Genomic DNA, 26,038 nt, shown 5'->3' with positions numbered 1-26,038 from the left:
ACATTTACAAGATCTTTAATGACCATTAAAAATCTCACTTTCTACTTGTAGAGCTATTAGAGAACAGATCAATGAAAGCCTGCATGTGGCATTTTAAGAATTGCTTCTAATTTCAGAGCTAAGACACCAGACTCTCCCCCATCCATTTGACTTCTGACGCTGCAACTTTGCTTGTTGGTAGCCTCACACATCAAAGTGCCGGTTTCTATTCCTTGGTCCCAAACACAACAGCCATGTCCTGCCTGCAACTTGGCTTGTTGGTGTAAGCCTTCAGAGAGTATCTTTCATCTGGTCCTGCCCAATTCATGCAAGAGCACTGAAGCCTACCAAATTTACCAAATGCAGGTATACACCTCATCAGCACATCAAGAAGTGCAATTGTGGATGGGACAAGGAATCTCTCCTACTATCTCTTTCTGAGTCACCAGCCAGGCCAGTCCTAGGAGAGCAAATACAAGGTCTGTCCAGAAGGTATCCAGCCATGTAACATGAAAAATAGAGACATTTATTGAAGAAGATATAAGATACAAGAAACATTGTACATAGTACAACGACACCTCGGTCCCCATCCAAGTAGGCACCTTGGGATCTCACACAGTTCTCCCAATCGCTATCAGCTGCCCCAACGTATTTTGCTGAATCTCATCAATGATCTGAAATCTCTTCCCTTTCAAAGGTGATTTTAGTTTTGGGAAAAGCCAGAAGTTGCAGGGTGCCAAAACTGGGCTGTAGGGGAGCTGAGTCACCTTGGGTGATTTGATGTTTTGCCAGAAAAACTCTGCCTGAGATGCGATGCATGAGTGGGTACATGGCATTATGATGAAGCTGCCAGTCACCAGTTGCCCATAGTGGAAGCCATTTTTGTTGTTTTGTATCTCTGCACTCATTGAATCATCCCCAAAAGACTTCTGAACCATCTGAATAGTTTCCATGAAGGAATAGTCAAGCTCAATGCAAAATTTAATGCAGATTCATTGCTGTACTTGCTCAGTCATTTTTTAATGTGATGGCCACACAGTCCACAGCTCACTCAATGGTGTCTACCACCCCCACTGACTAGCACAGTGAAGGCGTCATTGCTCACGCATGCGCATTCCAGTCCACTCTCCTTGGCTGCCAGGTTACATCAATGTTGGCAAACTGTTCTCATTATATTAACAATGGCTGGTGTCTTTCTGGCCAGACCTCATATGTACGTAATTAAAAAAGGAAATGAGGGGAAGGGTTTGCCAAGGTTAGATAAGTTAATTGTAGGTCTGCTCCTTAGTTCAAGGTGCCAATACCCAAGAATCAACACCTGGTAAAAATCACCCCAATGCCATGCGGGCTGGGAGAGAGGGGTAATGAGAGCAACTGCTCCATGGCCTCATGGGAAAAGGCTTTCTTCTGTTTAATGACTGTCTCTGCAGGGTTGGGGTTTGATATGCAAGAAAACTGTGGACAGCAGAGTCACCAGGAATGGCCTGGGGAGAATCACATCTTGTAATGCCGCTGTATTGTCCTTGACTCCTCCTACACTTGTTCCTCATGTCACTCATTTAGTTGGCTCCTTTCAGGTCTCAACTCAAATGTCACCCCCTCAGAGGCAAGCCACCTTCCCATCACCCTCTCTGACATGACCTCTATCACAGCTCTTTGTTTCATTTACTTCAGAGCATGTACCAGCCTCATAAACTCATAATTTGTTTACTTATTTATAATCTTCCCATTAGACTGTAACATCCATTGAGCATCTGAAAGGCCCTCAGCCTTTCTCATATGATGCTTTCTTACTATAGGTTTTTGCTGCTTCACACAGCTTCTCTCTCTTGAGTGGAATTTTTTCTCCCCCACCCCCATGTTTATGGCAGGCGGGTGGGAGGGAAGGAGAAAATGGCTGGTGGAGGTGGCGGTCTGTGGGCGTGGGGAGGTGCATGGGTCCCCTTGGGTTCTTGGCTTTATAGGTGTTCACAGGACTGACAACTGGCAATTCTTACAGTATGAAAATAATGACAGTTAATGATATTATAGGACTGACACCAACTTTCTGCCTTCCTTCCTGTGTACATTCACACCAAATGCACAAAAGTAGGTTTGAAATGAAACAATCAAAAACCCCACCCAGCTTTCAGTGAGCAAGAGCTGCTTTTTGACGGTGGCGGCTGGAGGAAGCAGGAGCAGTGCCCACGGTGAAGTCTTCGGGAAGGGTGCTGAGTGGGCAGCATTTGGTGATCAAGACTCTCAGGGAACAGGAGAGGCTCCCCTCCCTCTGCCACAGGGAAGCTGGGAAATGTACAGGGAGGCCTTGTGGCAAGAGTCCACAGCAAATGGGCTCCCTGCACCCACCCAATGCTGATTTTGTTCAAAAGATCTCTGAGGAAAGGCTTTCCACACCTGAGGCCTGGCCACCTAAAGACTCAAGTACCTGAAGACTCACTGAGCTCTATGCAAAAACTAAGCACAGCAAACAATGATGGAAGGAAAGTGAAGCACACTAATGAAGCCAGCTCCTTAGACCCACAGTGTGTTGTGTTGGAAGCACAGCAGGTTTTAATTACAGGCTGATGGTGCCCACGGCCCCCCAGGACTCACAGATATAAAAGGGCACAGAGTGTCTAGCAAGGATGATGCAGCGGACAGAAATGACTTACCAAAAATGCTAAACAGAAAACAGTTCATGTGCCTGGCACCTCACAAGCATTAATTCACTGGATTAAAACACAGCCTGGATGAAAGGAAACTTAGAGTGACAGCAAATTAATTTACAGTGTCTGACTTCCACTGCACATTGAGAGGGCAAAAATTATAAATTCACATTCTGAGCACGCTGGCCTCCAGGCAAACAGGAACACCTAAATATCAAGGGCAATTCTATTAAAAACACACTCCTCACGGGGTCCTGAAATCACACTGACTACATTATCACTGAACAGCAGGAACATGAGTGATGGATAGGCAGCATCTTGCAGGCTAGCTTGGCAGCACTGCCACTATAAATGAGCTACGAGGACAAGGGAGAAAAAGGCCCAACATCTTCGATTAAAGGGAAAAATCATTACAAAGGCTACACAATTCCCAATCGCTAAAAAACAATAATCGAAGAGCTACTGTGTGCAAGAAGCAACACCGCAATGTAAACTGTGTATACAAAACCTGGATAAAACAAATGAGATGGGAAAGGAGAAAATGAAGCTGATTTATTTTAAGAATTGGCACAAGTGGGAAGAATCTGGCAATTCAGCTATGCCAAAGAGAAGCCATAAAGTGCTTATTCTTAGCAAGAAGTTATTTACATGTAGGAAAAACAACATAGTCTATGTAGGGTTTGGTACTGTCCAAGGTTGCAGGCATCCCCCAGGGATGTGGGAACGTATTTCCCACGTGCAAGCGGTGGTGGGGCCTACTGTATGTAATAACTTTGAAGGTTCAAAGGCATCGTGACTGGAGAAGGGAGACTTTGCCGATGAGATGACCTGTGAGCAAGGCTAGAGAGTGGGCTGGAACCTTACTGCACATCAGTGTAAATGCCCTATGGTAAGTGTTTCGTGTGCACCATCTTAGGGCTGGTCAGGCCAACAGATCACAGCTAAAACTAATTGGCCTGAGGCACATTGGAAATCAAAGTGATAAAGCAGACACTTTGTGAGACTTCGATGCATTTGAAGACAGATTCCAGTCATTCCAGTGGAAATGGACTGGCTGGGGTGTGTTCAGCAAAGGGATGCAGGGAATTCCCTAAGCAGAAGGCAATGGCCACTGCACTTGAAACTGGGGTATCATCCTACCACGGCTCTCCCCACCTGCTCTCGCATGTTCTAGTCGGTCTGGCTAAAATCTCCCCTACTTCCTCCATCGCTGTGTTTCACAAAGCTTTATATTAGCTATTAATAAAGTAACATATTTTGAAGAACAATGCTATCCCTTGTTCAAAATGCATAGTACAGATAATTACTGCTACAGATGGGACAATCACAGAACGAGCAGAAAATGCAAAAGGCTTTTCCTACAGCATTTATTTGGAGCAGTTTAGATATAATACTTAAATCTGTGTGCCCTCTCCATCCCCTTTGGATTCACAAGCTCCTTAGTATTGTAGTTGGGTCCGACTTGTTGATGCACCGCATTTACAGTGCCTTGCTGGGCCCTGGGGAATCTGGTGAGTCCAGGCTCCATCCCTCCCCCTAAGCACTGCCCGCATGAGGAGTCAGCCTCAGGGAATGCCCACAGTCAGGGCTCAGTGGGACCGTGCTCCTATGTGCTTAGTTGTTATTGTAAAATGTGTAGACAATGTGATAAGTGCGCCCAGTTGAAACTGTCCTGGGAATCCGAATGTCAGATCTAGGTGACATGACTGGCTAAAGGCCATTTTTGCAACCACACACTGAAGTTTCAGATGACCTGATGAGAGCAATCAGAATTTAGCAAGTCTCCTTTCAGGATGTCCAGCCATCTGGTTGGACCTCACTCTGGACAGTGAGAAAACCACCTCCACTAAGCACAGGGCATCTCTCATGAAACTTATGGGACATTCTCCTTGCCCGACATCTTCTGTTCTGCTCTGCTGAGAACTATCTTTGGCATTTAACATAGTAAATGGTAACTTGCCTAACATGTTTCAAAGATTTCATTTCTGCCCAAGTTCCACATGAGTCCTTAGCGGGAACATTTCCAGGGAGTAAATAAGTGATCCTTGAACTTACTGGACAGCAATGGCATGCCCACTTTCTATCTCTACCTGCACGCCGCATTAGCCAGGCTTCCCTTTGTCTACGCAACAGGCATCCACTGAGGTGTTACCGGGGTCAGGTCTGGCACTAGGTGTTGGGCATGGAGTGAGCAGAAAAGACCCTGATTCCTGATCTTGCAGGGCTAACATATGAAGACAGCCACAACATAAGGGATTATAACAAGTTGTTGTGAGCATTATGATTGCAAAAATACACTGTGCTCTGGGAAAGCTTACCAGGGTCCAGGGCACAGCAATGCTAGTTGTGATGCTGTTTTTGTCTTTTCATGGAAGTCTTAATTTAATGTTTTGTAACACATATAATTAATAAATTCAACTCAGGAAAGAAGACACGGGTTCCATCAAGAAGCAAGTTGATTTGGGGGAGTCACCTACCCAAAGACACATCGAGGACATGGGGACACATTGAACGAGTAAAGAATTCTTTTCCTCTTTCTTAAACTATTAAAATTACCTTAATTTATATATGAGTGCTCCTGAGGTGACTGTAGTTCCATTTTTCCAAATATCAGATGTTATTTGTAAGTCAAAACAAACACAATAATCTACTAGAGCTCAGAAAAGTATCTAAAAATAGGAGTACAGCCCACCGAAGGCCTAGTCTTTCCCTGCGTGGACAAGAGCAGACTCTTGAATCCTTCACGCCAGGCTCCTTTCAGACCCCAGCTCCGGTTCTGGCTGGAAGTTCAGCTTTGTTACTTAATGCGCATTTCCTTCTGGTCTCTCATGCATATTGGCTGGAAACTTCACAGAAAGAAAAGTAACTGCATAATTCCTTCTCTTTAGAAATATTCTGATTCTTTTTTTACTTTGTCAAGGTCAGCAGAAACCAGGACAAAATGCGGGTGACAAGCCCTCCTTCTCCCAGGTGCCAGGCACGGCCCACTCCTGTTCATACAGGCTTGCAGAGCGAACAGTTGAAAGTGTACCTGGGCCATGAAACAGAAGCAGATGCCTTCCCTCCCAGTCCACGCATAAGCAAGAAAGCAGGCTCAGTCTGCTGCAGAATGCCAGGATGTGTATTTTTAGAGTGGGGGTGGGGAAGTGTTACAAAGTACACATCTACAGTTTCAAAAACCATTCTCTTATCATGTATTTTTAAAATGAGGATGCCCAAGATAAGCATTTGTTTCCACAAAGTCCCTGTGCCTCAACACTACAGAGGGCCAAATAAGTCTTTCCGTGAGGGACGGTCCCATGCACTGCAGTCCTGCTTGGCAGCATCTCTAGCTTCTACCTACCGTTGAGATGACGGTGGCAGCCGCTGGTCCTTTGCCATGCTCCAGAGATCTCGGACTGACGGTAGCAATAGGTAGTTAAGCTACAACCCAATCTTTATTAGATCCAAAAACAATAAGCCAAATTACTGTATTTCCTAAAACTTCCATCATTTATCACTTAAGTTGATTTACCTTAGGCTGAGATAACAGGTAATCAGAAAAATCACTTCATCTGGCTCAAATTGCCCAAATTCTAGCAAACAGCTATTCTGAGAAACATTCTTAGTCGATAGCAGATTTGCCAGAGTTCCTGAGTACTAAGTTTAGAAAACATTTCAAATTACTCTTTGTTTTATGGTCATGTCTCGGGTTCCATGGAATGAATCTGGGTGGATAACTGATATGTGATAATTTACAAAATTCTTTTAAGCTACAATTCAACAGCAGTGAATATGATGAGGTCCTTTTTTAGGAATCAGAAATATGGTGAAATATACACTCTTCCATTACTATGGAAGAAAATTACACTGTTAGAGGCTGTATAGAGGGAGGCAATAGAGGAACAAAAAGATAAGATGAAGAAACTCATAAAGCAATGTTCTGGTCTATATTTTGAGTCCTAGGTATCCATTTTATTATTATGCTACATATACCCTTTTCTAATAACTATAACGGAAATGAGAGCTAGCCCCGACCATGTGCCATGCATGACTGTAAGCACTTCTTTCATATTAACTCATTTAAAAATCCCTACAATGCTAGGAGGTATGCATCATTATTATTCATATTTTACAGATCAGACAACTGAGGCACAGCTAAATTAAGTAACTTTCCTACAGTCAGCATGCCTTCTAGCTCCAGAAGCTGTGCTTTTACTACTTTGCTGCCACATATTTTGAAAAGAAGAAAAAGGACAAAGAAACTTTGATAGAGTCAAAGAAGTCTTTGATAGAGAAACTTTAAAATGATAGAGTCCAGTGATTGTTTCTTAGGACACTTACACCATGCCATTCTGCCACTCTTGCAGACACACTTGGCCACTTAAAGGTTCCTCAATAAATTCCTATCTTCTGTAAGATATTTCTACTATCTCATTAGGTTTTATTATTTCTCAGAAGCCATTATTACTCACATTGATCTTGCTGTTAACCCAAACACAAGTCTAGAAAGTTTTCTTCTCCACCTGTCCAAGACCACACATCCAAAGACCAGATCAACTTCTAGTTTTGCCACAAAGCCTTTCCAGGGACATTTAAATAGTTGAAAAAGCAATTCTCTTGCCACAACTGTGCAAGTCTTGCCAAATAACTGAACCACTCCAACTTCCATTTTCCGGTAAAAAGAGGGATCTGATGACTCACAAGTTTGCTTCGGTTCTAACGTCTAAATCCATGCTGGTCTTTCTTAATTCTGAACTCACACAGATTTGCTATCTATAATCACAACTTGAGCTTCCTTTGTTTGCCATTTATCCTGGTGGCCCACTGAAAACTACCACATGTGCTTCCTTCTCCTCTCCATTAGTCAATAACTGAATTAACAAGCAATTAGTAAGCCACATGCCAGATGCTGTGCCAGGCACCAAAGGGATAAACACAATACTAACAGCATGTAATTGGTTTTCACTTACTACCTAGAGAAATCCTGTAGTCATGCCTGAATCAAGAGTTTAGGACTAACTAGTTGGAGAGATTATAAGGTGGTTGGTTCCCCCCAAAATAGGCCATCACAATAGATATTTGTAGAATAAAGGACTGAAAAAAATTGGAGGCTCTCCCCACTCTACTAAAAACTCCAAAATACCCACAGTAAATATGGAAGAACTCTGCATCTGTACATGCTGCACAGAAACCACGGCAAAAAGTTTTAAAACACTTAGTAGAGTTGTTCTCAAATGTACTGAAATGGTATGGCACTTGGAAATGGTGGTAGGTTAAAAAAAAGAAATTAATGTGAAATGTGAAGAGATTAATAGATAATGTGAAAATATCTTCATCTCAAAGTAATGTATAAACTATTTAAAGGGAAATCACACTCCTAAATTTTCATTTTTTTCTTCTCATGTTTTCACACATTTTATTATCTAACACAGTCACACTAAAGAGTAAATAAGCTTTGGAAGAAGCAGTAAGAATTTTATCAGTGCGTATACAAAGTAGAAAAACACCATCTTCAATCTTCGCAGCAACAAGAGGGAGGGCTGCTGTATGAGAACCATTTTCTTAGCAGAACCACATATTTTAGACACTTCCCTGCATTAACTGTGGAAATAGTATGTTTGTAATCATGACAGATCAACCCCCCAACAACTGCTCATTTGAAATTAAACACTTTTGAAACACTGGATTTTCCCTTAATCCTAGAGATGACTGCAAATCTTTAACATGTCTTGGTAGCTTTAGACTAAGAAGGGATTTCATCTTGTTATGAGAAGGCAAGACAACTTAGCCATTTCACCCTCAAACATTGCTAATGATCATTCCTCCCATAAATGGCCAAAATATGAGACTCTGCCATCAAAATACTATTGAGAAGGGATTTAGGAACCGTCTTTCCATTTGGCCTATTTCTTACTCCCAGACCAAGGCATGGACTGCAATACTGGTGCACGATTTAAAAGCACTCTCTGCTCTGCACAGTAAGACCAGAGTTCTAAATGAACATCTGGGATAATGGGGGGAAGGGGGGAGGGTTTTGAGGAACAACTATAAAGGACACATGGAGAAAACCAAGGGGGGGGTGGAATCAGGGGAGGGAGGTGGGCAGGACTGGGGTAGGGGGGCGTGGGGAGGGGTAAATGCAGAAAACTGTACTGGAATAACAATAAAGTAATTTAAAACAATAAAAATAAAGAAATAAATGAACATCCTGAAGCTTGCTTAGGTCTACCAGCTCTGCTGACAGTAAGTCTTTCTCTCATGGGTTGTTCATCTTTGTATTTTCTGTAGACATTCGGTCAGCTTTTGTTATGAAATATAAAAATATCTCAACAATAAATGACATTTTCCCCTTCCCCCAACTTACAGTATTTCTGCCTCTCTCTCTCTCTGTCTCTCTCTCCCCCACCCCCTCACACACACACACACACACACCAGAGCCATTAGCTAATTTGGTGGGAAAATGACTCTGAGTCTTTCTTCATATCTTAATCTAGTTCATTGAACTAGTGAAGAAATACAATGTCAAGGAAAGGTACAAAAACACACACAACTCAAGCCACTTCCAGCCCTGCCCCTTGTTAGACCGTCTCATATTTTCTGTTCAGTCACCTTTAAAACGTCTTTCAGGATAGACTTAGAAGACAACATAACCCACTGTCTAATAATACAGGCTTGGCCTTAGGCTGAATTACAGTCCAAATACTGACCCCACCATTTAAGTAGGTGTGTGATCTGAGTGTGAATGTCAAGTACTTACCAGAGTGTCTGATGCAAAATAAATGTTAAAGAATCATCTCCTGTCATTTCTCCTTTGAAAACTGTAAAGCCCTCCACCCATACTCATTTCTATTGCCCGGAGATGCATATAAAATAAGACGCCTGATAACAGAACATTCATCAAATGCTTTCTCAGTATCCAGTATCACACCCTGCCTTAGCTACAAAGCTGCCCCCCCACCCCCCGCGGATAGGCTGCTCTCGTCTCTGACACACTTGCAGAGGCAGAAGGCCAGCTCTTGTTCCCTGCAGTCTTTGAAGGCTCAGCCAGCTGTATCAGTGAATAACCTCACTGAAGGTCACCCATCAGAAAGAAGGCGGGGGGGGGGGGGGGGGCGGGGAGTCCTAGTCGCTGCAGTCAGGGTTGTCATTCGTCATGTACCTGGCACCTACTAAGTCTGCACAGCATTCCTGGAAGTGGGCACGCCATGGGAAAATATTACCAAAGCAGACCAGTATTTAACCTAACTATTAACTAGCTCCCTGCTGTCTACTAATTCATTTCAAAGGTAATCTATCTTCAGAGGAACCCACAATTCTGACACTTTATTTGCTCAGGCTATAAAATATTTATTTGGATTCCATGGCCATTTTAATAAACCAGAGTTCCCTTCTCTCCCCATCATGTTGGATAGTAAAACCACATAGAACAGTACCTAGACTAAGTGATCTAATTTCATTCCCAGTAAATTTGCCAGAAGCAAGCAGCTTTGTTTTTTTTCACCCTCCCATGGAAAGCCCAGGGCCTTCCAATGAAAACACCACCATTGGAATCTTGGGTTTCATTATTGGTGTCTGTTTAATCTTATGGAAATCTTTAAAAGAGGAAACCATATTTTTTTTTCTCCAGGAATTTAATATAATTGCTACCCACTCTAGAGAGTGGGACATGGTTCAATTTCTCATGTTTATAAACACAAGTAGATAGTAATAGATGAGTAAAATGTATCATACAGCTTTGTAAAAAAATAGCACCTAAGATTTGTTAAAAAATATACTATGCTGTGGTTAGACAGAATAAACAAAAACTGCATAGTGTGGCTTTCTCTCTTCTGAATAGTATACTCAGAACAACATTTGAAAATGTTTATTGTCCCTCATTTTAAAAGGCTTTCTACACTGTAGTCCCTGTTTATCTGCATGGGACATGTTTGAAGACCCCCGGGGGATACCTGAAACTAACAATAGTACTGAACCCTATATAATTATTTTTTTTCCTGTGCGTGCATACCTTTTCACTTAAAGGTGGCACTTATTGGCTTCTCTTTGGCATACCTGAGTTGCCAGCATCACTACTCTTGTGCTCTGGGGCCATTATTAACTGAAATGGGGGTGACTTGAACACAATCACTGTGATACCACGACAGTTGATCAGATAACAACGATGGCTGCTTAAGCGATGGGCAGGGCACGTGTTCCGAGTGAATCTACTGAACAAAGGGATGATTCACATCCCAGGAGGGATGGAGTGGGATGTTTAGAGATTTCATCATGCTATTTAAAGTGACATGCAATTTAAAATGTATGAATTTTTTATTTCCAGAATTTTCCATTTAATATTTTTGGACTGTAGTTGACTGTGGGTAACTAAAACCACAGAAAGTGAAACCATGGGTAAGGAGGGACTACTTTCCTACAAAATATTTATATAAAATAAGGGGAGGATTTTTACAGGAAATATCTAGTTTCAATAATTTATCATAGGAATGAGTTATGTAGAAGCACCAAAAATAAGTTAATGTACTCCTCATATGTAATGGGAATCCAGTCTTTCCTCTGAGGATTCCTCCAATTCTTTCTTTTTTAAATATAATTTTTTGGAGAGCAAGCGATAAAAACATTTTAATGTGGTAATGATATCAGTACAACAAGGACTTAAGGAAGAGTTTTTTGAGTCATTAAAAGTATTACAGAATTTTAAAAAATCTTTGTGAATAAGAGCAAAATAAGAAACTTTATTAAAACATTTTCTGTGAACATCCTCCCAAATTAGAACTTTAATAACGGATGGAGGAAATAATATAGAAGAAGCGAAAACTCTTGATTTCAGTGTGCAAAGGGCATGGGCCGATGGGCAGTGCCCTACGTGTGCTGCCTGCGAAAACCTGGGCCTTAATTTTCATGTAAATAACAGTGCTGTGTTCACACCCCTCTTCTGCCTACTACAGTTATCTTTATTAATCTATGCTGTGCAAAATTTTGCTCATAAGTATTAAAAAATTAAAACAATAAAGGTATTACAGAATTACAAGACAAAGGAGGGCACACTTCTGCAGAGGACTATAGTAAGTGTAGAGATTCCTCCTGCAGAGAGACAGGGTGTAACTTGTTATTTTTAAGCCAAAAAGGCTATACTTTGGATATATCTTCACACCCAGACAAGTAGCCTAAACCTCAGAACCTGGACAGGCCTTGGAGCACTCACTTGTGGGCAATCGCAGTCAGGCCACCATCTCCAGAGTTTCCTCTGACGCTGATACTCATATCACTCTAAAGTACAGGTATCTCAGCATTAATTTTTTAGTTCTTGGCTAAAAATATTTGTCTAAAATAAAGTATAGTACAAAAAATCAGCTTAAGGCTAGTTTGTTGTGACTTGACCTTATGCACTGTTCATGGGGCTGCAAACTGGCGCAGGCAGAATGGAAAACAGTATGAAGATCCTTCAAAAAACTAAAATAAATGTATTATATGACCCAGAAATTCAACTTGTGTGTATTTCTCCAAAATAATAAAAACACTAATTTGAAAAGATATATGCACCCCTGTGTTCACGGCCACATTATTTACAATAGCTAAGATAAGGAAGCAACCTAGGTGTCCATCCACAGATGAGTGGATAAAGATGTGGTATATATACACAATGGAATATTACTCAGCAACAAAAAAGAATGAAATCTTGCTGTCTGTGACAACATGGATAGAGCCAGGGGGTATTAGGCTAAATGAAAAAAGACAGACAGAGAAAGGCAAATCCTGGATGATGTCACTCATCCATGGAATCTAAGAAAATGTGAACAAAACAAAACAAAAACAGAACCACAGAAGCAGAGACTAAACTGATGGTTGTCAGAGCAAAGGGAATGGGTAAAAAATATGAAAGGGAATATAATCAATAATATTGTGAAAGTTTGCATGGTGACAGATGAGTACTAGAATTAGTGGGGAGATCACACTGTACAGAAATGTCTCATCACTATATTGTATACCTGAACATAAGATAACTAATATAGTATTGTATATCAACTACACCTAAGTAAAAAATATTTTTTCCAATTCCAATGTTGAACTAGTTAAAAATAATAGCATGCAACGAAAGCCCTTACGTTCTTAAGCATTTTGGGAATCTAATCGTAAAGAATGGCAACCCAGATTGTTGTTTTTCTGTTTCCTGGCAATGTCTGATTTCTTTCTAGACATTAACCGCAAGCACCATGGTCTATTATGGTGTCATTAAAAAGTCCATTAAGATGGCTTTTCAAGAGTTCCAGTAGAGCTAACATGTGTGAACTCCTGTCTTCAGAAAAGCTAGCAGAAGGGACTGCTGGGCTGTTATTTTTTAAAGCAAGTATGTGTTTCAAAACAGGTGTTACTGTTGACATGACCATTAAACATTCTGCTTCTCCACAGCTCCTAGGAAAACAGGTACTTTCTCATTTTAATTGTTAATACAAATTCCTGTACTCCGCAAAAAGCTGTATGCCTAGGGAAACGTTCAGAATAATAGGAGATCTGTGAGGTGTGTCTCTCAGTACAACACCAGAGCTCACCCACTGTTTGGAGACTTACTAGTAGAAGGACTCAGCACACTAGACTTGGAAGTCACAAACGCAGTTAAAATGGGAGCTGGACTTGCCTCTCTCGCAATCCTGGCCGAGGGGAGTGGGGAAGTGGGACAAGTCTAGAGGTGGGTATTCTCCAGTTGCTATGATTACACAACTGACAAACAGATGTCAAAGGGCAGAGAAAACTTGTATATTCCAGGGTCAAAGAGAGTTAAAGACAAATGGATCTTCAAGATCAGCCCTTTCAGGGATCCTTGATGTTCACTGTGTATAGGAATAGTCACAGTCCCACCCCTGAGATTCTGGCTGCAAAAGGAGGCTGCAGTTGCAGAAGGAGGAGTCCTGGAAACAGGCAACACTTTGAAAGCACTTGCTTTGTGCCAAATGAGGTGCTGAGTTCCTTACAAATGCCACTGTATTTAATCCTCACAACAATCCTATTGGGTAGGTACTACTATTAGCCCCATTTTTCTGATGAGAAGATCAAGCCATAGAGGTTAAGGAATGTGTCCAAGGAAATGAATCTACTAGGAAGTGAATAAGGATTCAAACCAGAGGAACCAAACCGGCTTCAGAGTCTGAGCTCTTCAATAACCACTACCCTACCCTACCCACCAACAGGATCAGGGTGGTCCCAAGGCATTAAGAAACTGTCATGACTGAAGTCCATCTTCTCTTTCTCGAGTGGAGACAATGAAGCCCAGAGAAGGGAAGTCTCTTATCTAGGACAAAAGTCCTCCATTGCCCTTTCAGGAAGAAATCCACCATTCTGTGATACCAGCTGTGCTTTTTTCTTTTTAATTCTCACCTAAGGACATTTTTTTCATTGGTTTTTAGAGAGGAGAGAGAGAGGAAGAGAGAACATCGACTGGCTGACTTCTTGTGCATGCCCTGACAAGGGGGGAAGGGAACCCGCAGGCTAGGTACGTGCCCTGACCAGGAATTGAACCTGCAGCTGGGACAGTGCTCCAACCAACTGAGTCACACTGGCCAGGGTGACATCAGCTGTTCTTAACCTTCCTCCAGAGAGGAAACGAATAGATGGCATTAGTAAAGGCCAGCCTGCTGGTCCTAGCTACGTTACTCTGACTAAGGTGCTGTTCTGGGCAGGGATTCCATCCTTTTCTGCCCAACTCACTCTTCATGCACAGGATATGACACACTCCAGAGTCAGTGTAAGGGGCTCCCAATCCTGTGATTCTCAAGGGAGGGAAAAGGGAAGGGGAGGAAGAGATGCCACCCCTGAAAGGGGGATGGTAACTGGAATGTGGGAGAACAGGGTCACAGAATTTGACCACAGGAAACAAAAGATGTGATTCTGATATGACTCCCAATTATAGTCTTCCTTCCCCTAAACCGACTATTCTAAAACCTTAGCATGTGTTGAAACATCACTAGGTCTCTGCTTTATTTTAATATATGCAGGCAGGCAGAATACCCAGAATGACTGGATTTACCTCAAGCTAGAGCTACCCACATACATTCTTTTAAAAAGCAAACAATACTTTCTCCAGTATTTGATATGCATGATCGGGCCAAAAATCTTACAGATGTACTGAAATTGTACCTTTTTGTGTAGTTGTCCTTTCTGTTCAATAAGCAGGATTACTCTGGGGGACCACAATAACGAAGGATGAGCTAGCATGAGCACTGTGCAGGGGCATTTTCCAGACAACAATGGGAGCTGGGGGCGTGGGGGGGACCAGACTTTGTTCCCCTGCCAATGCTGCAGACCGGCAGCCCCGTGAAACCGACCTTCATCACTTCCACCTGCAGGTCTTCGTTGAGGGACGGCGTCACTTTCACAGCGTTCAGGACCTGATTGAGCAGCTGCTTCTCGTCAGAGTCCGTTTCCATGGATACAAACCTCTCTTCTGACAGAAGCTTCTGTAAAGAGGCACAAGGCAGTGATCACAGATAGGCCTTCCCCTGCTGCCTGATTCTGTTGTATCTAGTATGGACTGAGGATAGTTTTTCTTAGGAGACATGGAGCTGGAGGCCATTAGGAAAGAACTCCTGCCATGTGCCATTAAAAAGAGAGAAAAAAAACATCAATCTTTGGTAAGCAGTTTTTATTTTTTTGGCAAAGTCTTTTTCCTGATACTAGATAATTCATTATAAATTTTATCAAGTGAAATTCTAAACGGTGGGCATACAGGTGATCTGGGTGATGGAGGTAGAGGGTGAATGCACCAAGGTGAGCCTACCCCTCACGACAGTCATGCTCACGCATGCTCTTTCTGAGTGGAGCTTTGTCACAGGGGAGCAGTCTCGTGGACACGTTCCTTTTCTCAGATGCTTACTTTTTTCCTTACTACTGTGAACTGTCATTTACCCAGGGATTCTCCATGAATCCACAAATTGTAATGTATTTTCATTAGAAAATGAATCTTACAAAAACCTAACCAAGAAGACAATCACACCTTGACAAATGTGGCTTAGTTGGTTGGGTGTTGTTTCACAAAATGAAAGGTCGCCAGTTGGATTCCCAGCCAGGCACATGCCTGGGTGGTACCCAGCTCCCTGGTCAGGGTGCGTATGAGAGGAAACCAATCAGTGTTTCTCTCTCGCATCGATGTTTCCCTCCTTCTCTTTCTCCCTCCCTTACCTTCTCTCTAAAAATAAATAAATTAAATCTTAAAAAGCAAAGATAACAATGACATTCACTTGCATGAGGTTTCCCAGGGGTCATCACCCCTCACAGGACAGCCCTTTCCCCTTTCAGGACAACTCGTTCTTTTCATGAAATTCTTAGACTGTACCCAACCCGCCTGCTTACAACTCCCTCATCATTCCCTGGAGCCACATGGACTACGCTTCTAGAATATCTGAAGTCAGTTACGTCTTTTCTTCTCCATACTGAACCTCGTCCGGCACCTTCACTGACACAGTTTCACAGATGCTGTGTTTTTTAGACAATAAACACATTTAATTATTTTACAAAACTTGAATCCTAGAGGTACGCAGTTTTACGTTTGGTGAAGTAGCTCAGGGGTGCCACTGAAGACCCCATTTCCCTGCTTAGTATGTGGTCTCCAGAGTGAATATGACACTCCAAGGGTGGCCTGACATTAAAGAGTAGTGCACCCTAAGGTAAACTATGGGCTGTAGGAGAGTATGACATGTCAGTGTAGGCTCCTCCTTGGTTAAAGAAAAGGAGGAGAGAGGAGGGGAGGGGAGATGGGAGGGGAGGAGAGGGGAGGGGAGGGAAAACCCCCTACCATTCTGGTGAGTGACATTGACGACTGGGAGGCTATGCATGTGTGGGGGCAGGGGTATGTGGGAAATCTCTGCACCTTCCTCTCAATTTTCTTGTAAACCTAAAACTGCTCTAAAATAATCAAGTCTTGAAAAATGATAAAAAATTAAAAAATGGCAGAGAGGAATAACAGAAAGAAATGGGGTCTTCGGTGATACCCCTGAGCTACTTCACCAAAAATAAAACTGGGTGCCTCTAGGATTCAAGTTCTGTAAAATAATTAAATGTGTTTATTGCCTAAAAAACAAGCAGTAGTTCATAGTTTTAATCACATTCTCAGATCACATTAGCTTGGCTGTAAGTGATGTGCTGACTTATGCAGAATCTCCTAACTCACATGCACAAGGGCTGAAATAAAGCTGTTCTCCCCCGATTCTGTCCTGGACAGTTGATCTGTGAGACCCCAGTGAAGGACGTTCTGTGTATCTCTCTCCAGTCTGTCCTTGGCCAATTCAGTGCAGAGTTACTGCTGTAAAGAACTTTCAGTTTCTGATTCATCCAGAATAATGACTCCTTCTTTTAGCTGACCGAGAGAACAAGGATGGCCAACCTCCTTCTCAGGACTCTGACATTTTGCCTGTCTTCTCCAAAGAGCTTTTCCACTATCCTCTAGTGCCTGCAGGGCAGCCCGCACTCAAAGTTAATACACAAACCTCTTGTTAATTACAGTAATAAAGACTGGGAAGCCCTAAAAAAAGCCCATTAATCTGAAGTTAATGGGAAGTAACAAAAATGGTAAGAGAAAGCTCATTGCCCTCCAGGTCATGGATGTTACCATAATTAAGCAAGCCCTTGAAATCACAGTTCCCTAACTTAGAGCATCGAAGGGTTAAAAAAAGGAACTAAATGGAAAATCCAAACCACACTGGAGAGCAAGGACATCAGTGGCAGGTCCAAACAACCTCCCTTTCATTTTTATGGTTGGCCCAATTCCCTTGGAGAAAAGCAAAGAGTTTTAATAACACTATGGACAATAATTTAAAAATTTCTAAAGCCCTTGCATATTACAACACACTTTATCTAATTCCAATCTAGTGCAGATAAAAAAGTCTACTATTCTTACTTTTTCAAACGTGTTAACTCAAAAGGTATTAGGGACCTCTCGGAACCTAGCAAGCGGACAATGAAATTGTGCTTGCTGGTGTGAAAAGACGTCCCACAATGCTGCTAATCCATGGCCATGCTGATAAACCCCCGCAGGCTTGAACTTCACAGTGCCTGTCACTCAGAAACCAAACCACTTACAAAAGTCACTGCATTGACACAGCTATCCCCTTGGCACTGCTGGAATGAGGTCTATCATGTAATGTGTAAAACACAAATGAACAAATGCTCAGAGAAGGAAACGTGCTCAAGCATCTAACTTTTCTTATTAGACCAATGTTCTTTATTTCTTTCCAATCCTGCTCTGAAAACAGAACACACTGAGTCATTTGCCAACCTAACTGTAGAGTAGGAAAAAAAATCCTTCAGGTTTACCATCAATTTTCATGACACAGAACCACAGATGCTGAGTGATAAAAGATTTGAGTGGGTATGGAAATTGAGGTGTCTCTTTTGAAATCCCTTCTTCTCCTGAAAGTTGGACACCACATAAAATATGTAACGTCTTGTGGGCTGAGCTCGGTGGCCGTGAATCAGTGTGTGAAGACAAATGCTCAACAAGATAATGCTAGGCACAAAGAAATGCTGAGAAATATTTTTTAAAAATCTTGTTATCCTCTATGGCTATTACTGAGTTCAATCAAATTTCTGTCTGGGTCTTTAAACAGCTAGCATTTAAAATATTAACTATTTGTTCTTTCCATGCCAAAGCAGGCTGTGAATTTCTGTCCCTCCCCTTGCTGACCCTGTACGCTCAGTGAGAGACATACCTGTATCCCTGCCAAGGCGTGCTGGGCCAGCTTCATGTTCTTGGACTCCAAAGCCAACTGGAGAGGCAGCAGGCATTTCTCCCTGGCAAACACGTAAGGAAGGACATCGTGTGAGCTCAGCAAAGTTGGCAGCCAAGTGATAGAAGCCTTATGCACCCACCCCCCAAATGCTGCCACACATATAAAATACAAACACTATATAACCAGTTATGAAAATGCACATGAGTTTAAAAACCCACACAGCAAAAAACAAAAGTTGTGCAGAAATGACAGCATTGCAGAAGCTCGCCTTCTTAGTATGGCTCCAGGAAGAAGAAACACAAAGACTCTCAAAGGGCTGTTTTGGGGTACCGATTACTACATGACGGGATGCTGACCAGACCATGAACATGTCCTGCTCTTTCCCAGATTAACAGAACTGCTCGTACCCACATACCTGGGATGGGCACCTCCAGGGCACGCTGTTTAGACGGATTTCCATGCCTCGCTCATTCCTCTCCCTCACCTAGGAAGTGACCCCACCACCTTGCCTCATCGACACAAACAGAAATTCTAGTAACTGTCCATTTCTCTCCAAGTCAAAATGCCCCATAGTCATTTATAATTTTTAAAGTGTTCTCTTGAGTCTCCAGTAACAGGTCTATCTGAATATTCAGATTGATTCTTTTTTATCATTTATTATTTATATTTATATTTTTTTATTGTTGTTCAAGTACATTTGTCTCCATTTCCCACCCCCCCACCCCAGCCATCCCCACCTCCCTCCCCGGAACCCACCGCCCCCCACCCCATGATTTTGTCCATGTGTCCTTCATAGTTGTTCCTAAAACCCTTCCCTCTTTTTCCCCCATTATCCCCTCCCACAATTTTTGGATGGATTCTTAATAAACACATTTTCAAGACAGAAATACAAATGATTCATCCATAGCTTTGACCAATGATAAATACCTGGTATCATGGAAGAAGAAACAAACAAAATGCATGGAGAGCTACTGGGCTATTTTAAAACTTAAAGAAAATAACCGGACACTAAAGCACGTGAGCAATAAACCAAAAGGACTACAAAGACAAACAAATCTGTTGGAAGCATTCGCTCTAAATAATTAAACAACAAATCAAGAATTTTAATCATCCATTATTTCCCCATGGAGTAACACTGGCACAACAAATGAAATGTTACTTAATTCTACCGGGTGCTTCCATCCCCACTGAAGCCAGAGCAGCTGCATTGTTATCTGTTTCATATTTTCACCATACACTGAGAGAGTCGTGACCTTAGAGGGTGTGAAAGCCACAGGGTAAGGCGACAGAATCTCATCTTTGGAGAAATAAGGGTCGCTGGTGCAGAGCACACAAGTTAATTATAGCCCTGACTCCTTCCTGTCCACCCTGCAGCTCTGCCGCTTTTCCACGGACTCCTCTGTCGGCAGTCCACGGGAGATGAAGTGAGAATCACAGACACTCCCTAATGCTGCTCACAAAGGACAAAAACAGACTCACTTGCAAAGAGCATTCGCATTCCTAACCCTTCCCACCTCTCCCCTCACTAACCAGTTGTTACAGCACCCACTGTTATATGACAACTGATTAACACTAAAGCTGTTTTTTCATTAGATACATCCTTTGACCAATGAATAAATTACCCAACTGTGCTACTTCCACTTGGGTGGTGGTTATCTGAGTCGCTGTTATTATCATCAGCTTGTAACATTTACAAGGCAAACACTACTCTGCAGTCAATCCCAGCAGGAATAGCTGATTTTTCCAGTGTTACTTCTTTTATTTAATTGTAACCAGTTTATAAGCTTGGAAAAACTCATTGGAAGGATGAAGTAGGGTGAGAAGTGGGAATAATGGGCAGAAGGAGTACCAACAGAAGAACCATAGAACTTCATCTGCAAACACTCAAAACAGTCCAATTTCCACCAGGATTCATCTACTGTGAGAGAACTTCCATCTCCAATTTAGATGGAGTCACACCTGCCAATGCGGGCACAGTACCAGTGAGCAAGTGTGGAGGTCCAAACCTCCTGTGGTCTCATAGCCAGGAGGAGGGAAAATATCTGTTGCGTGGCTATGTGCTGAAAATGCATGAATAGTACATATCACTCACCAAGGGGCATCCAACAAGAGGAGAAACCATGTTCAGTGGCAAAAAGAACACCCCTGGAAATGCTGAGCCTCCCTAACCCTTGGAAAGCAGCACTATGTCTGCATATAAACAGGTGCATACCCACGTCACTGCCATCTGCAACTTAGTCCTTGAAACCCTCATTCCACTCTCTCACCTGTTTGTTTGTACATTCACACGATTTATACTGCAGACCTGCACCAGGTTGTGGACCAATGCCAGGACTGCCAGGTTGCACCATGATTCCAGGGCACATCACTGAATTGCTCCCTGTGCCAGCCATGGTCACCAGGCAGGACTGGAAGATGTACTGGAGTCAACTAGGTATTGGCTGAGTTAAAATGTATGGGTATTTAGTGGAAAAAAAACAGGGGCTGTAGAATCACGCAGACCTGAATTCAAATCCTACCACTTACAAGTGATGCAATCTCAGTCACAATCTTTAACTCTTTGGTCTTAGCTTTTCAATCCACAGAAAGGATATCTTATGGCCAAATCTGCAGTTTAGTAAGCAGTGTGGATAATATATATCCAGGGTTGGCAAACTTTTTCCACAAAGATGCAGATAATAAATATTGGGTTAGTCAAAGAGTGTTTGGTTTATTCCATAAGATGACTCTAGTAGCACTTAGTTTTCTTTAACTTCATTTGAAACAACTGCTAGATTGTATTGCAACAGCTGTCATCAGCATGCATTTCAAAAACCTTATCAAAACTGGTGAATTTTTGTGTAGTTGTTTTAATACTAAAGGTGGGAGAAAATTTCCAACATTTTTGTCATACAATGTTTTATTATTTCAAGACAGGTGAAAACGCAACTGAAACACATAAAATATGTGTGTGGTGTGCGGAGAAGGTGCTACGACTGACTGCATGTGCCAAAAGTGGTTTGTGAAGTTTTGTGCTGGTGATTTCTTGCTGGACATTTCTCCACAGTCGGGTAGACCAGTTGAAGTTGACAGCAATCAAATCAACACATTAACTGAGAATGATCAATGTTATACCATGCAGGAGACATACTCCAACTATCCAAATCAATAAAGGTACTAGTGAAAATGAAAACGTGTCTTTTATTTTACGGAAAAAATGAAACAGACTTGCCATGGTATCCAGAAAGGATGTGGGGCGAACCCTCTTGGGAGGGCTGTCTTAGCAAAACCAGTCATAGCCCCTAGCTTTCTCTCAGGAAATAAGCGCTTTGAAGAAGCAGGCGGAGAGGTTCCTTCTGGTCACCGCACTAAGGTGCCCACTCCACCACCCAGCCAGCCATTCAGCCAACATTTGAGTGCCTACTGTGGGCAATGCATGATGGGTGCTCAAGAAGATCTGGCAAGGAATAAGACAGAACAGACAGTTGCTTTCATTTTATTCATGAGATAAAAGAGAGAAAAGAAAACTAACATTTAGCATTTCTTTTTTTAGTCTACCTATCAATATAACCTTAACATAGGTATTTTCAACCTTGTTTTACATTTGAGAAAATGGGGGCTCAAAATGGTTCTGTAGCCTGTCTGGTCCTGTTAAGGCCACACAGCTAAAACCTCTTGGAGACCATTCAAACCCAAACCCATCTGACTCCCAAGACCAACTCCCTTCCACCACTCTTTGGTCTCAAAGGGTCAGAGCAAAGCTAGAACAGATTGGTTTCTTAACCTTTTCTGGATCATAAACACACAAAAATGTGGCCAAAGACCCTCTTTCTCGAAAATAATTCTAGGGGATTCACAGCCCCCACCCCCAAACCCCAACTCCACATGGATCCCGTGTTAATATCTCCTGCTCACAGGGCAAAGGACCCTGCCCAACGTAGCAGAAACTTCAGTGTCTGCCTCAGAAAAGAAGGCCATGTTCCCTGGCGGGGCTTAGGGTTCAGCTAGGATGGGCGGTAGCTGCGTGCACACAGCATGTGCGTGCATGTGTGCGTGTGTATAGGAGGTGAGGGGGATGACTAACTCTCCTCAGCACCCAGGCCTCCCATCCCCTCAGACCCAAAAGTCCTAGATCAGCGTCACAAAACTCAGATCCTGACCTCAACAGGAAAGGAACACATGCAGGAAATGAATGTAGCTCATGGGGCAGAGGCGATTTCACAGTATGCTCTGTGAAATACCATACACCATACACCATAAAACCCTGCTGCCTGATTTTTTAAAGATGATTTTAATAGAAGAGAATTACAGGGCCTGTGAACTGGGTCTAAGAATGCAACTTATAATGTAGAAGCAGCATGGCACACACTCTGTGCCCTCTTGCACACGCTGTACTAGAATAAACCATTTTTGATCTTTCTAGATGTTGCCTCACTGGGAGAAGGGAATGCCAAGAACCAATATTCAATTACATTAAGCGATTACTTTTTATGCACAGGCACGTGCAAATCCACTCTTGCCTAATTAAATAAAGGCAGTGGCCCCAGGTTTCGTGTCCTGACATGCCACATTATTTCTTAAAGCGGAATGATTAGCGGCGCTGCTTATGCATGAGGGAGGCACCGCCTGTGACACAGCACCTGGGCACGTCAAGGAGACTGAGCTGATTTCCGTAACTGCACTGTCGGGTTCACAGACCAGCTTTATTGGGCTGGAAGATAACAACGGAAAAGGGGAAATGAAAATAGGTGAATAGGGAAAAAGTTGGAATTTACCAAAAATTACCTTTTGGTATGTGCACAAACATGAACTTCAAGTAAAACCAAATGCACTCCTGAACATTAGGCTGATTCCCCTTTGATGCTCCCCATGGGAAGGAGCACAAAGGTACTTTAGATTTCTAAGGTCTGCTGTAACCTAGGCCATGTACTCAATAACTGGCCTCCTTCGCATGGTAACCATGACTCTAGTTGAAAATCAATGGTTTCTATGTGCAAAGTACCATGCAACACATGTCTGTAGTTACTATTTTATTTCATTATAATTTTTGAAAGTAGAAATTTGTTAACCAAACTAAGAGATTAGATTTACCTGCCCAAGGTCACATATTTGTAATGACAAAGCTGTGATTTAAACTCTGACCGCTGGTCTTTAAAACCCATGTCCTTAGGTCTCTACCACAATGTCTATACCAGCAGACAGCCACCCCCAGCCCCGCCCTCTGGTCTATAGCACGCTGCTTTAAAAAGAGTAATCCAAAGTGCAGCACAGGGAATATAGTCAATAATACTGTAATAACTGTGCAGTTATACCATATGCATATTAGCCTTATTGGGGTGACCACTTTGCAAGGTATGCAAATGTCTAAACACTAGGTTGTATACCCAAAACTAATATAACACTGTATGTCAACTGTAGTTGAAAAATAAATTCTAAAAATATGTAAATAATTGCAACCCAAATGTCCACAAGGTGAAAAAGACTGGGGACAGGCAGCAAACAAGTCGTAAATTATCTTATTTTGAGTGGTCCTCCATGAAGCAATGCATTACTTTGGACAGCAGGCATGCAGCTGAGAACCTATAGGGAGGTTGGATGGGTGAAAAAAGTGTGGCTCTGGAGTGAGGTGATGGGTTTGAGCCACAGCCATCACTTTTCCTAGTAGCCATGCCCTTTCTTAATTTGACTATGGGCTTTTTACCCCTTTGTTGTGACACTACAGATGTTATTACGCTTCTGAATACTGAGGTTTTAAACAGTTTGTGTCCACATGGATGGATTTTCACTAAGCTCTGTCAGAGCCATTCTACTGAGGTGATTTGAACTGAATTGGTTCCTTTTTGTTTTCCATTTTTTATGGTATTTTAAAAATTTTTGTTCAAGTATAGATGTCTTCATTTTCCACCCACCACTTCCTCCCACTCTCCCCCATCCCCACCTCCCACCCTTGATCCTACACCTGTTGGGCTTTGTCCATGTGTCCTTTATACATGTTCCTTTATGACCTTGCCCCTTTTTCCTCCCATTATCCCCCTCCCACTCCCCTCTGGTTACTGTTAGTTTGTTCTTTATTTCAATGTCTCTGGTTACGTTTTGTTTGCTCATACCCTTAAATGTAAATGAGTTAAATGTTCCAATCAGAAGACATAGGGCAGCTGAATGGATAAGAAAACATGACCTACACATATGCTGACTACAGGAGACCCACCTCAGAACAAAAGACCTACACAGACTGAAAGTGAAGGGTTGGAAAAAATATTCCAAGCAAATGGACAGGAAAAAAAAGCTGGGATAGCAATACTTATATCAGACAAAACAGACTTCAAAACAAAGGTCATAAAAAGAGACACAGAAGGATACTTCATAATACTCAAGGGAAGAATCCACCAAGAAGGTATAAATATAAATGTACCCAACATAGGAGCACCCAAATATATAAGGGAAATCTTGGAGGACTTTAATAAAAATATAGACAGTAACACAATTATAGTAGGGGATTTAATACCCCACTGTCAAAAACGGATAGATCTTCCAAACAAAATATCAACAAGAATACTGTGGCATTGAACAATGCCCTTTACCAAGTGGACTTAACTGATATATATAGAACTTTTCACCCCAAAGAAACAAAATACACATTCTTTTCAAATGCACATGGAACATTTTTGAATTGGTCCCTTAATTGATTTTCTCTGCAATACAGTTAAAATGTTTCTATTTCATTTCTATTTCCATTTCTAATGTCATAAAATTGTTTTTATCAGTACCAATCCTTTTATAGTTCATAATGAAGATTAGAATCATCTTTCAGGAACTGTTTCAGGCCCTGGAGATACAGCTGTGAACAGCACAAAATCTGTTTTCTCCTCCAGGCCTTTAGCGTTTCTTAGCAAGCCTATTAAAATTATTAAGTTGAGTGAATGAAACTGACATTTTTGTGGATTGGAAAGAGTTTTATATGATATGAAATTTTCCATGATTCAATGTTTTGAAAAGAATCCTAAATAATAAAACATTGGTTATAGTCACCCTCAAGATATAAACTTATCATCTATCATTGTATTATAAAAGGCATATGTATACATTAAAAAATCCAAACAGTACAAAAGGACACACAGCAATGAAAACCAAGTAGGGCGCTAGCAAAGAGCTGGGTTGAATGTTGATGGTGGGTATTTCCAGACAGTGGTATGAGAGAGCTTCCATTTTCTTGTTTTATTCTTTCTGTTTGTGTCAATTTTTATAAAACTCTAGAGTATACCAGCATAATCTGAAGAAAATATGTTTAAAGCTACAAAGCCACTGGCTTCTCACAAAAACAGCTCTCTGGTGTGTTTCCTTCTCCTGGTCAGCTCAAAAAGGTGAGTAAATTTTCATGCACCCAGACAAAATATTAAATATGGAACTCATTCTTTCCATTTCTTTCTGGTACATACGTTGCTATCCATGGATTCTTTGTTGCTATTATACCCACTGATCTTGTCCATTAAGAAAACCAACCTTAAATTACTGCATGGACCTCACTAGTCTAATAGATTTGTTTTTGTAACTGAAGGGCAACTGCTGGCAACTAGGTAGGCTTATCAATCACTTGAAAATGCTTAACTACTATGTAGATTTTCTTTTTTATTTGATATGTCTTATTAAAAAAATAAGCTGCAAAAGAAAAGAAAATAAACAAAAATATTATCATAGGAGAATGGTTTTTTATTTGAAGTTTTCTCCTAATATTCTTAC

The 26,038-nt window shown here is 41.8% G+C and overlaps 1 protein-coding gene across 4 annotated transcripts in view; it reads right to left on the bottom strand.

Moving 5' to 3' along the window:
• Positions 1-26,038, bottom strand: part of ARFGEF3 (ARFGEF family member 3) — a 165,805-nt gene that overhangs the window by 102,375 nt on the left and 37,392 nt on the right. For all 4 annotated transcript variants that reach the window (XM_045842823.1, XM_045842824.1, XM_045842825.1 and 1 more), the window contains exons 3-4: positions 18,302-18,383; positions 14,924-15,055 (exon numbers count right to left, since the gene is read on the bottom strand). In XM_045842823.1, coding sequence (XP_045698779.1) covers positions 14,924-15,055; positions 18,302-18,383 — 214 coding nt within the window. The remainder of the gene's footprint in view (positions 1-14,923; positions 15,056-18,301; positions 18,384-26,038) is intronic.

Source organism: Phyllostomus hastatus, unplaced genomic scaffold (genome assembly GCF_019186645.2).
Source record: "Phyllostomus hastatus isolate PE091 unplaced genomic scaffold, TTU_PhHast_1.1 phas_contig_40, whole genome shotgun sequence".
Classification (NCBI taxonomy): Eukaryota; Metazoa; Chordata; class Mammalia; order Chiroptera; family Phyllostomidae; genus Phyllostomus; species Phyllostomus hastatus.
Note: the sequence above shows the minus strand (reverse complement) of the source record. Positions and strands in the feature narration are given on the sequence as shown.